The sequence below is a fragment of the Colobus angolensis genome, unplaced genomic scaffold (assembly GCF_000951035.1).
Source record: "Colobus angolensis palliatus isolate OR3802 unplaced genomic scaffold, Cang.pa_1.0 Scaffold327, whole genome shotgun sequence".
NCBI lineage: Eukaryota > Metazoa > Chordata > Mammalia > Primates > Cercopithecidae > Colobus > Colobus angolensis.
The window spans coordinates 527,620-546,020 of NW_012116566.1; the positions used below are offsets into that span (position 1 = coordinate 527,620).

General features: G+C 41.0%; 1 protein-coding gene across 1 annotated transcript in view; it reads right to left on the minus strand.

The window, feature by feature from the left end:
• Positions 1-18,401, minus strand: part of OTULIN (OTU deubiquitinase with linear linkage specificity) — a 38,185-nt gene that overhangs the window by 12,198 nt on the left and 7,586 nt on the right. The window contains exons 2-4 of the mRNA XM_011951763.1: positions 14,446-14,522; positions 8,616-8,710; positions 5,722-5,865 (exon numbers count right to left, since the gene is read on the minus strand). Of these exons, the coding sequence (XP_011807153.1) occupies positions 5,722-5,865; positions 8,616-8,710; positions 14,446-14,522 (316 nt within the window). The remainder of the gene's footprint in view (positions 1-5,721; positions 5,866-8,615; positions 8,711-14,445; positions 14,523-18,401) is intronic.

The following is an 18,401-nucleotide window of genomic DNA, read 5'->3' on the forward strand; positions in this document are numbered from 1 at the left end:
GCTGAGATCCGGCCACTGCACTACAGCCTGGGCGGCAGAGCGAGACTCCATCTCAAAAAAAAAAAAAAAAAAAAAAAAAAAGATAAAACATACATTGAACATCAGAGGCAGGGGTTAAGGGAGCTGTGCTCACTTAGTTCATGAAAGAAGTGACAGCTGAACTACATTGCTAGTTTCTGTTTTTTTTAAATTCCTGGAGTATTTGTTACTTTGTTTCCCTCTAGTTATCAACAGAATCTGCAGTTTGAAAGGCAAGCTGAGGCACAGCCTGACTGATGACAGCATGGGAAGTAAGACTCTTCCAACAGTCTTGGGTGTGTCAGGAGAAAAATCCTAGAATTAGGCTGGGCACAGGTGTGTCACTTCACTGCTATAAAATTTAGAAAGGAAAAAAAGTTCACCTCCAAGTCAACAGATCATTAAAGAATAATTAAATCCTACAATATCCTATGAGGAACCTTCTTTAGCAGTTATTAATACAGTTTTGCCAAAACAGGTAACATAGCAAGACCCCATTTCTATTTTTAAAAAAATCTAAAAATTCACTGGGCACAGTGGCATGTGCCTGTATTCCCAGTTACTCAGGAGACTGAGGCAGGAGGATCACTTGAGCCCAGGAGTTTGAGGCTATAGTTAGCTATGACTGTACCACTGCACTTCAGCCTGAGCAACAGAGCAAGACCTCATCTCCAAAAAATTAAAAACTTTACATAGCAAGAAAGAAATGAATAAAAATAAATACATAAAATAAAATAAATGCAGTTTTAAATGAGGCCAAATCTTCCATTCAACTGGAATGTAAGACTAAAAGACCCTTTCATAAATAGTAATTCTGGTTGTACATTCTCAGCCTACAGCAATGTGAAACTAAGGTGGTTTCTACAAAACACAGAACCACGATTGGGATGCAAATTACTTTTCACTGTGACCACAGTGATGGCGAACTACATCACTCACTAAGGGTGGAGAGGGCCTTCTCCTCCTCATCTTATTAGAATAACAAATGACCACTCACCTAAGGGCTACACCAGCCCACTCTGTGCCCACACTGCCCTGCGTTTAGGCAACATGTGGCAACTCTGCGGCAAAACCCTCAATTCGGTCTCTCAGATTTATCACAAGAACCTCACATGCCCTCAAGTGGCAACAAGCTAAAATTACAACTGGGCACAAAGAACTACAAATGCGCAGAGAATACTGGTTACACAGACGTGAGCTGGGAAACGAGGTGAAGGGAAGCCCAGAAGACAGGCTGAGCATCTGGGGACACGATACAGTTATCTAAAAAGTAGGTGCAGTACTCAACTGAATTACTCAGGAGACCCTGAAGACCTAACTACACAGAGAGAAACAACTGTTTCTGATTCCTTTCACACACTGGTCGAACAGTTCAGGGTTGTAGACTTCCAGGAAATGCAGAAATCCTTAAGCCAATTTTAAAAAACGAAGCATGAAAAAAGCCATCAGAAAAGCATGAAGTCAAATTTATTCAGAAGAAAAAAGTGAATACAACTTTAAATGCTTTCAGAGGTCACAGCACATGGAACACATGTAAATAGCCTTTGTTTTCCACTAAGCACAAACTGGACTTCTAATAGAATAAAAAAAAATTTAAGCAAGAAACCAGATTTAAATAAGAAACAGTGATTGGAAATATTCAAGAATGAAGTAGGTAATTAGCTTAGCTGTCATTTCGCTTGTGACTAAACTATACAACAGCCTGTTTTCTCTAGCATATGCTGGTAATTCTTGATACCACAACATACAGCAAATAATAAAAATGTGTCATCCCCAAAACTCACTCACAAAAAAATTTTGATACACAGTCTATCTCACTCTAAGCAAACACTGTCACAGTCTAACCAGTTCAGAGACATTATAAAATGTAGCGAACTTGGAAACCAAAGGACACCTGCTCTAAAGGACACCCCCTCTCAGGGACCAAACTGCTGTCCCACATTTAAGAGCCAGACTAGGCCATCTCCACAGCTGGGGTGAGGGTCAGGTGATCTGGCTGCAGCCAAACACAGAGACTGGGATCTGGGCAGAAATGGGAACAACAAACAGGATGCCTGGGCAGGATGACAGGTGAGGGGCAGCCAAACTGTCAGAGGGGCAATAAGGACAAAGCTCTGCCTCACAGGCAGGGAACAGAGCAAGGCCAGCAAAGCTCAGCAACAGCAGAAAGGAAGCCCGGGTCTCCTTCACTGACCACAGATTAAGGGGAGGGTCACTTAGTCTAGCTTTCCCAGTTCCCTTTAATATCCTAAATCCAAATGATGTTCTAAAAGACAGAGAAGACAGCAACATGCCACAGAGAACAACTCTCAATCTGCAAACAGAAGCAGATAAAGCTAGCTAAAGGTTCCATCCCTGATTTCTTTCGGTCACACTGCAAGAAACGCTCACTCAACAAAGCCCTTGTCACAGTGGACCTTCCAAGGGAAGGGCTGTGGGGCGAGGGGTGCCAGAATGAGAACAGGAGTGGAAAGGCCTCCACAGGAGGGTCTGCGGGTCACCTGGGAGATCTGCACAGCCAGACTAAGCTTATGGGTCCTTTCCTTCCTTCACGGGCCCCTCAAACACGAAGCATGTGCTGAATTTGGATTTGTCATCCAATCATGTCTCAGACATGATACCACAAAACGAACTGGGTAAAGGAAGTTTTCAAACTACGTTAAATTGCTGAGGACTGGAACAGGAACACAAGGACAAGTCCTCTGGCTGGATGACAGCAAGGAAAGAACAAAGACATTCTTCAGCTAACATTCAGACCCAACGTTTAATAAACATATATACCAAACCCACAGGCAGGTACACTGTGTTTTCTCTCTTTGACAGAGGCCTCTTGGCATTCAATAAAAGTTAGATGACAAAAACCAAACCACACTGACCACTAATTAAATTATGCTCCCAGAAAAATATAATAGCTGATACACACAGAAAAGGAAAGAAACTGGAAAGAACACTTAAGAATTTTAAAACTGTTTTCACATTACTCAAATTAAGTCAGAAAAACCACCTTAAAACCCCATCACTCACATTTGCAACACATTCTAACAGCGATTAGAGTTTGAATGTAATCTACTCAGACTATTTTTAATATGGCAGATAATGTTACCCAAATATATCCCGCTACCAAAAAAAAGGGGGGAGGACATTGTACTTTACTTTTTTTTTTTTTTTTGAGATGGAGTCTCGCTCTGTCGCCCAGGCTGGAGGGCGTAGGTGTGATCTCCACTCACTGCAAGCTCCGCCTCCCAGGTTCATGCCATTCTCCTGCCTTAGCCTCCCAAGTAGCTGGGACTACAGGCACCGGCCACCACACCCACCTAATTTTTTTGTATTTTCAGTAGAGACGGGGTTTCACCACGTTCGCCAGGATGGTCTCGATCTCCTGACCTCATGATCCGCTCACCTCAGCTTCCCAGAGTGCTGGGATTACAGGCATGAGCCACCGCACCCAGCCTCTGTATTTTGTTTAAAGCAATTTTATACTTTAATTAATTACTTAGGACACTATTTACCCCAGACTCTCAGAAAGAATAAAAATACAAATTTAGTGTCAAGTGAGTCCATAAATCTAAATAACTCCTTAAAGGTAAAGCCTCAAAAGGAAAATTTTGCTTAAATTGAGGGGGATATTACATCACAACCTAGAAATATAGATTTGTGGATAAATATAATATAGCTACAACTGTCAGCACAGCCTCCTGAGTAGCTAAGAACAAAGGCACACGCCACCACAATCTAGAAATTGTGTCATATAGAGCTACAGTTGTCATGTACAGAAGTTAAAACAAGGCAAAGCAAAAACAGTGAAATCATTGTTTGCTTCTCTAGCTGGGTCTTATATCCAACCATAGGAATGCTTTTGCCAACTGACAAGCAATTCTGAAATACTTTACTAATAAATGGCATCATTTACAAAAGAAAAAACAGCCTAGTATATCCATTTCTCTTGCCCCTATATGAAAGAAATAAGCTAACGCTGAAAAATCTGCTTAAGATGGCATATATCTTTGCTTAGAAGAAAATATCTTTCCCAGATGTTGGTTTGGTTTTTTTTTTTATAGACTCCCCAGCATAAGGGGTCTCCTTATGTTGCCCAGGCTGGACTTGAACTCCTGGCTCAAGTGATCCTCCCACCCCAGCCTCCTGAGTAGCTAACACTACAGGCACCAGCACACTTGGCTCCAGATGTCATTTTGACAGTTGATAGAGGTGTGGTGATTTTATGCTGGTTTATTAAATAATCGTGGAACAGACGGGGAGTATCCTCTACCCACCACTCCTGGTTTTCCCCTTACGAGCGTGTAATCTCTCATCCACCTAAAAGACCTCTACCTTAGCCAACAACAAGTTCCTCTGAAGGTCTTCTTTATTCTAGGAAAATGCCCCAGCTCCTTCAACTGCTCCCAGAATGCGATGAAGCATCCTGGCCACATATCCATCTGCTGAGGATACAGGTACCGAGCTCGAGACGGCCTCTGACCAGCCCAGTTCAAGGTGGGGCTGTCACAGTCTAATTCTTAGAATCATTCCTTTTAAAACGCAGCCAGCTTGGTCTTTTTAAAAAAAATTAAAATAAAAATAATAAAAATAAAATGCAGCTAGGGCTTTGTGATCATTGCTGGACATCGCATTTCATGCAGGCTCACAGTGGGCTTGCAATCAATTAAAATCCTGACATCTTTTTCTTTCTTTTCATAAACTGCTATAAGGCCAATCTCCCATAGCTGGCATTTCCGGGTTTTGGATTTTTTAAATTTAAGCACAAGACTTTCAATTTTCTTCCAGTTAATGTCATATTGCCATTTCTTTCCTTTTTTTTTAAAATTTAAAAATATTTTGTTGGTTAAAAAAACAATGCTAATGATCATCTGGGCCTTCAGCAAGCTGTAATCTTTTTGCTGGCGGAGGGTCTTGCTTCGATGTTGACGGTTGCCGACTGAGCAGGGTGGTGACTGTTGAAGGTTGGGTGGCTGTGGCCATTTCTTTTGTTTAATTCAACTTTTATTTTAGATACAGAAGGTACATGTGCAGACTTGTTACATGGGTATATTGCTGTCTCTGACCAACCATTCCTGACCAAAAAATCTTTCAGGTAGTTGTCTATCACCCACCCAACTATATGACTTTATCCATGTCAGGACGTGCAGACACATGACTTTCCAGTGCAGGTCTGCCATGTGGTACATTTAAAACGCTAAAGAGGGCCAGGCCTGGGACAGGCTGTCTCAGCTCCTCAGGAAGTTCCTCTCCATGTGACAGTAATCATCTCTCTTCTAGTGTTGCTGTTCTGCCACCTACTAAGCCAATCGTCACACTTTGCCAAAAGTACTAATTTCTTGAATTATAGCTAGAAACGAAAGAAATGTGTATTCTAAAACCCCAGCAGGTTCTCAAACAGTAACATATACAGCCTACTTAAACACCAAAACTGAAATCAAACTGTTCCTAAGTGCTTTACACAAACATCTGCTCTCTAATTCAACTAAATTGTTCACATAAATTTTATCATTCTTCTCTTCTACGAAATACGAATTATTTTTGGTCATTTAACTATGTGAAATCATCCCAGCCACACAAAACTGAATAAACGCACATGCTGACATCATACTGCAGAAGATAATAGCAGGTAGCACGGACAGAAAGGGAAAGTTTTCTCACAAAAATTGTTTGAAACATTTTGGACTCAAACCTGCAGCAGCAGCGTACCAGCATGAGCTCTGGATCCTGCAGCCAGGGCGGCAGCCCCGCAGCCTGGCTCATGGCCTGGAACAGCGTGGCCCTCAGTGCACAGTAATTATCACCACGGACTCGCCGTATGGAGGTGAACTTCTGAGACACTTCCTCATAGCCCTGGGAAAAGGTATGAAAGAATTCAAACTGGTTGTTACTGACTTGAGATAGCAGAGAAAGTTTCATTCCTGTGGAAAAAACTTGGCCTGGGACCACTGGGAAGCCCAAAGTTGGAGTGTTATGTCCTTTCCTAGGCAAATGTTTTACCACTTACTCACTGGCAACCAACATTTTGAAGAGTTTAATCTGTGTTTCAGTTAACCCTAAACTCTTTAACAAAAAGGCAAGAAAAAAGAGCTAAACTGTTTATATTTTCATATTAAAAAAATACAGAAAAACCCCAAGTTTCCAAAACACAAAGCAGGGTGGGGGTGCTTTGTGTATGTGCATGTATATATAAAAGTTTATATGCCAGGAGATGGCTGAATAATTCTGTTAGGCTTCTTTTCTTTTTATGAGATGGAGTTTCGCTCTTGTTGCCCAGGCTGGAGTGCAATGGCGCGATCTCGGCTCACTGCAACCTCGGCGTCCCGGGTTCAAGCAATTCTCCTGCCTCAGCCTCCTGAGTAACAGGAATTACAGGCATGAGCCACCATGCCCAGCTGATTTTTTTGTATTTTTAGTAGAGACGGGATTTCATCATGTTGGCCAGGCTGGTCTTGAACTCCTGACCTCAGGTGATCCACCTGCCTCTGCCTCCCAAAGTGCAGGGATTACAGGTGTGAGCCACCATGCCCCGCCTTCTTTTCTTTTTTTAAGTGAAGTGTCACTCTTGCTCAATCCGGAAGTGAAACAAGGAAATGAAAATGTTCAGTGACATGCTTGGGCACTCAAAAACAGCCATCCAATGGACCATTCTGAAACGTACCCTGAAAAGACACCATAAAATCCTAGTGACTCTGATTCCCCAGCATGCATGATGCCTGGCTTCTCCAGCTAGACACATACAGTCCTTGAGACTGACTGAGCTGCCCACCACCTCCCTGGCCCTGGGTCCAGCCAGCCCCTTAACTCATCCCCCTCTTCCTTGATAGTTACTGAAGACCCACTTCCTACCCTGCACTCACACAAAGAAAGAAGTGTTACCCTCACTGTGGAGTGGACGCAATGCAGACCACCTCTGTCCTGTGTGTCCAGGTACTAAAACCTCATTATTAGCTATTTTCAAGGTTCAAGTCTCATAGGATGATATTTTAAGTGAATACAAAAGTACTTTTTTTCCCCAATAACAACATTTTGAGGACTGCATTTTTATTTAGTGATCCAATCACTGTAACACATAAGGTTCCATCAGGCAGAATCACACCTACTAATAATTATGTACTTCTTGCCTATGGTAAACCTCAATTACCCCAGAATACTTAGATGGCAAATTCAATTGCAATTGTACCTTTCCAAATGCATAAATTACTCACGCTATTTCAGAATAAAATTAAATCTGAATTTATAGAAACTTACTTCCAAAAGAATATTAGAAACAAAAATAGACAATTACGCAAATAATGACTAAAATAGAATGGAGGTGAAAACTGTTTTCAGGCATCTGAGATGCTCTAATTACTGCCATGGGTCGTGATGGGCTACAGGTTGGATAATCCGCAAGTGACCAACAGCACGTTCAACAAAAACATAAATGTTCTTAACCTCTGGCAGGAACTAAGAATTCCAGGTGTTTCATAATTGAGTTCTCCAACAAATGCCTAAAACACAAAGCATCTACATTTCAGATTTGCAGAGAGCTATCATCTGCTCTCAGAGCTTTACAAGTGGCAGGTAGATTTTTACTAAGGTCAGCCCATGAGCAGTTGAGGTACATGCTGAAAGATAAGCAATTATCTTCTATAAAAACGAGCTCTGAGGAAAAGACTAAATATTCAAATACTTAAAAATTTAAAATTCTAACCAAAAAAATTTTAAAGATATTTCTATTAAATATGATGGTCAGTATCTCTAACATATAAGAAGTTCATTCAAAGTCATAATATTAATAAATAATCCCAAGAGAAAAATGAGAAAAAATAAACGCAAAGGTTTCAAGAGGTCAAGGAAGTCTTAGGTTCAATCTGCTATTTGACTGTTTTTGAGCAATTCACATGGTTCATCCTACTGATAATACTGGATCTGGTATACATCTGAGGGTGGAGCCCACAGGCCCTGCTACTTGATCAGCTGCGTAATATAGGCAGGCCATGGTGTCTGAGCTGAGTAATGAACCGGCCCAAACAGCCACAGCAGGACCACATCATATGAACCCCCAATGTCATCCCACAGCCTTGGCTATCTTCATATCACCAGTCTATGCAATGAGACTGGGAGGGGGCAACTCCTGGGACACCTTAAGTGAAGAGAGCAGTTCCTGACTCCCCTGCGTAGGGAGTCCAAGAAGGTTCTAGGCCCCAGGACCAGAGGGTGTATAAGCAAACCCAATGTGCTGTGGAAAGCAGGAGTGTAGAATCGGCCTGAGGCATCCCTGAGGCTTTTATTTTACAGCACCAGACCAAAAAGGATATTCCCAAATGGCCCCAAGAGGACAACCAATGGCTGGCCCAACTCTGAACAGCAGAGTCATTGACGTGTTTTTCAAAGAAATTGCGTCACTGAATAACTGATGCTGATTCTATATTAACACTGTGACTTAAAACAAAATCCTTATCTTTGGAGTCTATTTCCTCATCTCTAAGATTAGAACACCAATAATAAAGTCTATAGCAGTCATTTTAACTAATGTCTAAAAATATCAAATGACATATTAAACAACTTACTATTAGACTATTTGAAAGACCTGAAATATGTGCACCTCTGTGTCGTACCTTTTTCATACAGGTTGCTTTCTGTGTATTTCCCCTCCATTCTTTTTTGCAGTAGTCCATGATATCCATTTCAGGAGCTACGCTTAATCTCGGTTCTGTTAAAGAATTAAAAAAAAAAAAGCAAATAATAAATCAAAGCATAATCAGAATATTGCTTCAGTTGGGGGTTACCCTTCACGCTTCATTTTCTTTCTTCATGTCAAAAAATCCAGAATTCAACCACTGCCTACCTGCTGGTCCAGATCACCATCACCTCACCCCTAGATAACCACGGGGGTCTCCCAATGGGTGTCCCTTGTCACCACACTCTCCAGACCATTCTCCACATGGTACCTAGCCAGGATGATCCATCTAAACATGAAACAGATGGTACTGATCACTCCTGGGCTCAGAGAGCTCCAGGGACTGCTGCCTCATGGCCTTATTCCTCATACAGTCCCCCTCTCTGCCACTCTGGTCTCTCCTCCCACCATTCCTCACACTGACTAGACTCCTGCCCCAACTATAGCCTCCCAATACTCTCCAACACACCTGGCTTGCTTTTCCCCACACCTGCAGGGCTGCTCCCCGGCTCCATGCAGGCGTCTGCTCCAGGGTCAGCTAGCACCTTGTATCACAATATCACATACACTTTTGCTCTCTATTCCTCTTATACCATGTGGTTTTTCTTCTTAGCACTCATCGACGCCTGAAATATTTTTCTGTACCACTCCCCCACCCGCCCCACACACACCCATACAAAAATACAGTAAAACACGAGCTCTTTGAGGGCAGGGACTTTGTTTTCTTTCTCAGTTGTGTTGTGTCCTCAGGATCTGGAGCTGCACTGACACACAGGTGCTCATGAATACTTTTCTAATCAAATTAAAGATGCGACAGTCTGAACTATGAGAAAACACTTCTAACAATGAGTAGTTTTTTATAACCATTATACAAAGAAATAACATCTACTATAACAAAAATTACTTTTAATTATCTTAATGTATTTATGTCCTTCCCTGATCCCAAAAAGCTAAAAGTAGTCGATAATAACCCAGAAACTAACAGAATTCTCCATGTTTGTTAATCCACACACCTCACCTGACTCTAACAATAACATATCCCCGAAAATTAAAAATACAACTCACCATAAGACAAATGTTACAGCAAAAAACAAAATGGCCTTTATATTTTCCCTAGTTTAATATATATGGTTTGGGGTTTGATTTTGTGGTAGGTGCATATACACGCACAGGCACATATTAGCGTGTACGTTTCAGGAAGAAAAGGAGGTAAATTCTCAGGCATATCTTCACTTCCTTTTTAAATTATTGAAGACGTAGATGCTAGTGATGATTTTAGAATATAAATACAGAAGTACCTGACAACGTATTTACTCCTGAGCAAGTTGTACATAAAATTAAAATGTTTTATTCAACTAAATTCAACAAATACTTACTGAGTGTCTAAAATGTACCAAACACTGAGCTAGAAACTGGGGATACAAAGGTGATGAAGACAGGATTCTATCCTCAAGGGGCTTATGGACTGCTGGAGAAGAAAAGACAACAAGCACTTACAAACCAAGGTGTGATGGGTGCCAGGATGATGAGGAGCACAAAAGAGGCCCCAAATCCTTCTTGCAGTTTAGGTAAATTAAAAAAAAAGGAAGTAAACTCTTAAGAACTGCCGATTTTTAAAAATCTCATTGTGAATCCTTTTACAAAGAAAAGTAACCTTTTACATAAAAGGGAAAATAACACATATACAGATAACATAGACATATTTATCTGTGGCACACCTTAGGATTCACTTAAAAATGAAGCAAACTCCTGAGGTATAATATACAGGGACCACAAAGACCAATGCTGCACAGCCAATCCTTAAAAAACCTTCATTTTTTTAATTCGAGAACTATTTTTTTGCGTGTCTACTTAGTGGATGGAAGCATTCTCATGTATCTGTCTTTCCATTCACCTGCCCAAAAGGGAAGAAATGTAAATATCCAGAGTCAGGACACTTACTGGTTCACATTTTCCTCCAGGTAGGGTTATGAGCCTGAACAGAAAGCACATGTCCAGCTCAGAACAGGCCTCCTGGGAAGGAAATCTACCTTCCTGCTCTCCTCCCTGCAGTCCTCATTCTTGTGCACACCAAGACAAGACCTGGCCTCCCGGGCAAGGTGGGGCAAGCCCAGCACCCCATGACTGAGGGGAGAAGGTGCAAGCCTCACACAGGCCAAGAGATCAAGCCATAGGCCACAGTCGAGTGCTGAATCGGAGGCCTACGTAGGGCAGTGAAGGTTGGGAAAACGGATACCGGCACAGCTGGCAGCATCAAATACCTGAATTCCCATTCTACTGTGGTCCTCTGAGGAGGACTCCAATGGCTACTACATGCCAGGTACCAGGCTAGGAGCTGGAGATGCAGGACAAGGCAGTACCTGACCTCGAGCAGACTATGGAGTTCAAAAGCAACTTTCTTTAGTTGCAAACTACAGAGACTCTGCTGTTTTCAAAAAAGGGCATTTCTAATGGCAAAAAAATAAAAAATACAAAAATAGGGAAGTTGAAAACCAGAGTGGTAAGCCAGGAGTTGAAATAACCAAGAGGCTTGATCTTTAGCCACCACATGGGTGACAAAGACAAGAATCAGACCCTCAGAAGGTGGGAAGTTAAAACTGAAACCCCTCCGGAAAGCAAGGACTCTCAAATAGGGTGGAATAGGACAGGAATCTCAATCTTTGTAACGGGCCAGATAGGAAATAAGTTAAGGCTTTGAGGGCCATAAGGTTTCTGTCACAGCTACTCAATGTTACCATGAACGAAAGTCACCACAGACAATATGTAAACTAATAAATAAATAAAGGTTTTTCAAAAAAAACCTTTATTTACAAACCCAGGTGGCAAGTCAAATTTGGCCTGGAAACCATAGTTTGCTGACTCTCAGACGAGGTGGGAAAAAATCTTTTCACTAACAGAGAGGATAAGAAAACTTTCTGCCTCAGTCTGGGCTCTGCTTCAGGGGAGAGGGTAGCAAATGTTATTTCAGGAAGGACAATGAACCCAGAAGGTCTGAGATGATGTGAGAAGTGTAAAGGGATCCTTTTCATTCTCAGAGTAAAGCTAGGAGTTACAAGACCCACTAAAAAGCTTCATAGCCTGTGTGGGGTACAATGCCAGACAGAAGAGAATCACAACAGAGAGCCTATAGGGTGGAGGACTGTCAGCGGTAACAAACACCAGCTGAATATGCACTTTCTTCTTAGGAATCTGACTAATGAGGACACTGCACTCTACAGGAAATTCTGAACAACCACAGCAGTAGAGACAGAGTATTCTCTGACGTTTCATGGAAGACTGGAACGGTGCAGACCCGGAACACACCACTACAAAGAGTATCTCCTGTGGCTACCACAGTGAAGAGTTCACCAATTCCTTGAGAAGGGCTCAAAAAGTATTATAAAAACCACACTGTATATCATTTGTTCCTAATCCCACATGACAATGCTTTTGTTCACCATAAACAGAAGGCAGTTCTCAAAACCAGAAGAGCACAGACAAGGGTCTTCTAAGGTTCATGGAAAATGACTTTTATGAAAAAGCTATGGATGGATTTCAATTTTTTTTTTTTTTTTTGTACCATGATAAACTCATACGAACTTGTTATCAACGTGTATGAACAGGATCTCATCTAACGCACTAAGAAGGATAAGACATCAGTTTGAAAAGAGCCCTAATAGAGCAACGTGAGTTCTGCTAAAATTTGATGTTGAATTTATGGTGAAGCATAGGTGAAAGAATGGTGAAATCACTTATAATTTATAAACAGTTTATAGGGACAGCGGCCCAGTGAAATCAGCAGCTTACAAATGGATAACTCGTTTTCAGAAGGAACATGACGATGTTGAGGTGAAACCTGCAGCGTCAGACCATCCATATCAACTCAGGAGGAAAATACGAATCTTGTTTGTGCCCTAACTGAAGGGGACCAACAATGAACAGCAGAAACAACAGCCAACATCACAGACAACTCACCTGGTTCAGCTACACAACTCTGACCAAAAAATTACAGTTGAGCAAACTTTCTACTCCGTGGATGCCAAAACCACCGTATCCAGATCAGCTGCTAACAGAAGCAAAGCTTTCAAGGGAAATTTTAAACAATTGGGATCAAGAGCCCGAAGCATTTCTTCTAAGAATTCTAATGGGAGATGAAACATGGCTTCACCAGTACGATCCTGAAGACAAAGCACATTCCAAGCCACGGCCACCAAGAGGCGGAAGGGGTACAGTCAAAACAAAAGCAGACTGGTCAAGAGCAAAGGTGTGGGCAACAGTTTTTTGGGATGTTGAAAGCATTTTGCTTGTTGACTTTCCAAAGGGCCAAACAACAACTAATATCTGAGAGTGTTTTGAGAAAGCAAAAGCTTTAGCAGAAAAATGCCACAGAAAGCTTCACTGAGAGTCCTTCTGCATCCCAACAATGCTCCTGCTCCTTCCTCTCAAACAACAGCAAGAATTTTGATGAGAAATCATTAGGCATCCACCTTACAGTACTGATCTGGCTCCTTCTGACTTCCTTTTGTTTCCTAATCTTAAGAAGCCCTTAAAGGACACACATTTTTCTTCAGCTTATAATGCAAAACAGACTGCTGCATTCACACTGTTAAATTCCCAGGCCTGTCAGTTCTTTAGGGATGAGTTCAACAAATGGCTGGTATCATCATTTAAAAGTGGCTTGAAACTGATGGAGCTTATGTTGAAAATTAAGGTTTACATTTTTATTTTTATCTTTTTTTTTTTTTTTGAGACAGGGTCTCGCTGTTACCCAGGATGGAGTGCAGTAATGAAATCACGGCTCACTACAGCCTCAAACTCCCAGGCTCAAGCGATCCTCCCACCTCCGCCTCCTGAGTAGCTGGCACCACAAATGTGCACCACCACACCTGACTAATTTTTGTATTTTTTGTAGACACAAGGTCTCCTTGTTTGCCCAGGCTGGTCTCGAACTCCTGGACTCAAGCAATCCGCCCACCTCAGCCTCCCCAAGTGCTGGGATTAGAGACATGATCCACCACACCCAGCCTTCTATCTTTTAATTCCATTTTTCCACAACCTTTTTGAAGTCCCCTTATACATTACACAGGTAATGAGAGAGAACATGCCACTTGTGATTACTCATGAGGTATTCCAAAATCAGAGTATCCCTATGCAGCTCCTGCATGAGACCAGTCATGGAACTAAGGATGTGCACCACATGCAACCTTGCCAGCCAAGTCTCCACGGACCAGTGGGAGGGTCCAGGAGCAACACCTCACTCCAGCAGCAATGGGTCCTGGTCGGGGTAAGATCAGGCAAGACAAGAAATACACAGACATAAAATCACAAAATGATGAGACTGTGCTACTGATCCTATCACTGTCTTTCTTATTTATCACATTTATATAGCCATCTGCATGCAAAGATGTACACAGCCAGTTTCTCAGTTAAGTCTTTCCATTTGAAATGAAAAATGCTCTTCAAATCTGAACTCTTCCCTCTAAGAATATAAGGAAATCTAAGTATAATATAAGAACCGAGAGAGGATGGTGTCAAGAGATTAAACAAAACAATCCTCATAGGTGAGAAAAATGATATGAATGTAAAGAATGCCGAGGGAATGCTTGCATGAACATTTAAAAACCTCAGGAAACAGTCTCTAAACATACTTCGGCAAAACAATCAATGTAGATAAGACTATATACATAAGAATATTTTATTGATATTTTATGAAAATGGATATACTGATTTAACTGCATTTTCTGCTATAAACAATAAGAACTCTATAAATAAAACAATTCCAAACATACCTGATGCCCCTCTTTCATGTATAAGCAATTCTTTCTCCTTTTCTATTTCATCTGCAGCACGGTACATGTCCTCCTCACTGAAATCACACCAAAGCAGACATTTTCAAACACTTGTTGCACTGACATTTTCCATCCTATTATACAGCTGCTTATAAAACGCATGACACACTAAGGGTTTAACTTTTTTCACTTTACATGATGATAACCTGATAAAATATGGGTCTCATATCTTAAGAATAAAGATGCTTATGTTTCTATCTCACCACTTTCTTCTACTTCAGAATTTCTTACTTTTAATAAGACAAGTTACATCACTTCATTTGCTAGGTGGCTCTGAGGCCATTTTAATTGCAATGCCTATTAATGCCTCAACTATATACCTAGACATCACAGCATGCATCTTATTAGTGAAGCTCCTAAACTGATTCTGTCAAGTTCCAAGAATGGAGATAGTGCTGATAAAAGTTATTTATATAGGAATGCAGGCCCACTGCCAACCTTTGTAACATGTCACAAGCAAACTTGACAAACAGCTACCTTAAAAACAAGAAGAGACTATCAGTTACTACTACAAATCACCAAAGCTAAAAAGCCTCCTCAAAATCCTCCTGCTTCCTGACCCCACATTCAACCAGCCACACATGCAGCTGTTACATATATTCCCACTGTCCACTACTACCAACTTCTTACTCAGAGATTCCTAGTCTCCAGTACTTTAGTTTAAAGAGCCCACTAAGTACTACAAAGGGAAAAAAATCCACTAGATGCTAGACAAAGATGAAGAATGGGACTTCTGGTTTGAAGATGCCCCCTTTTTCCTTCAAGATTCACCCCAAAATGACAATAAAGGGAAACAGAAACCCCAATTCTATCTTTCATGAACCCAGAAGACAGGTGAAAGTCCAAAGAGCTGGAAAGCAGATGGAGTGGTAAATGACATGGGACAGGGAAGCCAAGGCTGGTGGATGGGCATCCACGGCAGGCAAGCCAGAAAACCTGGCAGAACCCCAGAAAGGCTCAGGAACTGGAGGCATCAAGTCCTTCAGGAACATGAGTAACACACTGAGCAGAAAACAAGGAGACTAGTTTACCTTCACATAAGCAATGATCAGACCCCTGATTCCCCCAAACTCCTGCCTCATGAGAGCATATCCCATCCTCACACAAGACTGCAGACCCAATGGAACACAGGAAGGAGGAGGTGCCAGGTTTAAAAAAAAAAATTTCAGTGAATAACTGAGATACCCCTACCTCCAATTCCCTCATCACCCCAGCTCCTGGTACATGGCCTAGTACAGCTGGGGGCAAGATGAAGGAGTCAGAGGGCAAGAGACAGATGAAGAAGGGGTACTGGGAGGGGTAGACTGAGGAAGTCTCACATGTCCCACTAAAACCTTTCAGTGGTTCCCAAACACTCAGGGAACTAACGTCAAAATTAGGACCTTACCCACCACTTTAGCCTGTATCCCATTATTTCCCTATGCAGTATTCACACTTCAGTCCAAACACCTGACCAACACTATCATGTGCCCATACATCTGTGATTTGCTCAGATGTTCCCTCTTCCTGAATGGCCCACAACTCCTGACCTGCCCCCTGCCTAATATATCACAATACACGCCATGTGGGTAAGCCCTCTACAGAGTGCAATGGTTGGAGTGGGGACCCAGGAATTAGACTGCCAGGGTTTATTTACCTAGCCCTCATTCCGGTCCTTATTAGCTGTATGTATAACTATGACTAGAGTAACTACACCTCTTGGCATCTAGATTTAACTACCTGTCAAAAGGGCAGTAAGAGTATTCACCTCAAAGGGCTATTTTAAGAACAGATACATGGAAAATAATTAGCACTCAAAATTAAGTAAGCTATTCTTATTCTCATTTTATATCCACTGGTGCAAAGTATTAATGAACAGTCTGACCAATTATCAATTTTTATTTCTTTTTTTCTCTATACATGTGTAACTGTGTGTATTTTAATGTTGTGGGGGTGAGGGAACAAGTATCAGGAAAAGGTACTTTCCATGTGCTCTTGCTTCCAGTGAGATTTCAAGTAAAAAGTGTGATGTCACCCTTAGAGCCCATGCCAGAGTTAAAAACAAACAGAAACCTGATTCATGGGGACCATACATCAAACGCCTAAAATAAAAAGTGACCAAACGTGTTCATTCTTCTCTCAATCATTTAACAATATCTCTCAGCCTCTTTCCTGGCTTTATAAAATAAGAGACAAATTTAATCCTGTAAAACTGTCATTTAAGCAGAGCACTTTCACAGTGTCATTATCGGAGGCATATATCTCTGGGCAAACCACTTCCCCAAGGCCTCAGTTTTCTTATCTTCAAAATGAGAAGACTGAAAGAGGCCGTATAAATGGTTCCTCTTACAGTTCTTTAGTCTAAGTTTGTGAATAAATTTGTCACGAAAACTGTACTTCGAGCAAAATCTGTGGCTATACCGCGTGCACATTTGGCTCCACTTTATTCTCTTTTTAATCTACAAAATAACCAAAATCCAACATCAATGCCCAGAGGAGGTTCTCTAAACAAGCAACTCTCCATCCCACAAGTACAAATTCCTACAAACGCCAACAGGAAAGGAAAGGAAAGAAACAAACAGCAGAACAAACAGGAGAACTAAATGCAAAGGGAAGCTGAACAGGAAATTACTGGAAATAAACAGAAGAGACCCAAGATATATGAAAAAAGCAAAGCAGAAATGAAAGAATAAGAGAATCAGAGTATAATCAAATTTCTTTAACCACAACTGGATTTGACTCAGATCCTATGCACAAATATCTGCTAACTTCATGGCCACAACGAACATACAGAAAATGTCATATAGCCTTTACTAAAGGCCACTGTTAAAATAAAAATAATCCTGCTTAAAGCCAGGAGTTCAATCCCAGCCTGGGCATAGAGCAAGACTCCACCTCTACAAAAAAAAAAAAAATTTTTTTTAATTGGACATGCTGGCACTCACCTGCAATCCCCTCTACAGAGGAGGCTGAGGAGAAAGGATCACTTAAGCCTAGGAGTTGCAGGCTGCAGTGAGCTATGATCACACCACTGCACTCCAGCCCAGGCAACAGCCCAGTAACAGAGACCCTGTTACTAAAAAAAATTAATTAATTAATTAATTAAATTTTAAAAAACAATCCCAAAGAATAAGTTTTAAGTTTGAGCAATGAAGCTCAATCAATATATTCAGGAAGGAGGACATTTCACAGGCAGAATGAAATAGTTACCCATCTAATACAAAGATAAGCAAACAGAAAGAGAGGAAGAAACAGAGCAAAAAATAATAATTTTATTTTAAAAATACTTCACTCAATAAACTTTTGCTTTAATTTTTTATGTATTAAAATAATAAAGCTGAAAACAATGACAAAATGAAATTATACTAAAGACCGGGAATCTGAAACAAGTAGAGGTTAAGTTTAAGTTTTTGTTATGGGATGGGACGATAATAAAACAATGAGAGGAAAAGGGATTTGGCAACCTTTTGTGTGTCAAGTGGTGTGGCAGCGGGGAGGTACCCACTCTGACACAAAAGAAAGCACTGAAGCTCAGAGACTCAGGTGATCACCACAGCAAACCGTTTTGTGATAAAGGAAAGTTAAGCCAAAGTCTAAATGACTTGATTTTCTGGCAGTCACCCTCAATTCCACAGTTAAAATTTGTTAAAGGATACAAATAAAGGATAAAATTACAGCTGGATAGAAGGAGTAAGTTCTAGTGTTCTATATCATTGTAGGATCACTACAGTTAATCATCTATAACATAGATTCAAACAGCTAGGAGAAGGATATTAAGTGTTCCTAAGACAAAGAAATGATACATGTTTGAGATGATGGATATGCAAATTACCCTGATCACTATAGTTACGTGTATCAAAACATCACTATGTGCCCCATAAATACGTACAACTTTTTTTTTTTTTTTTTTTTTTTTT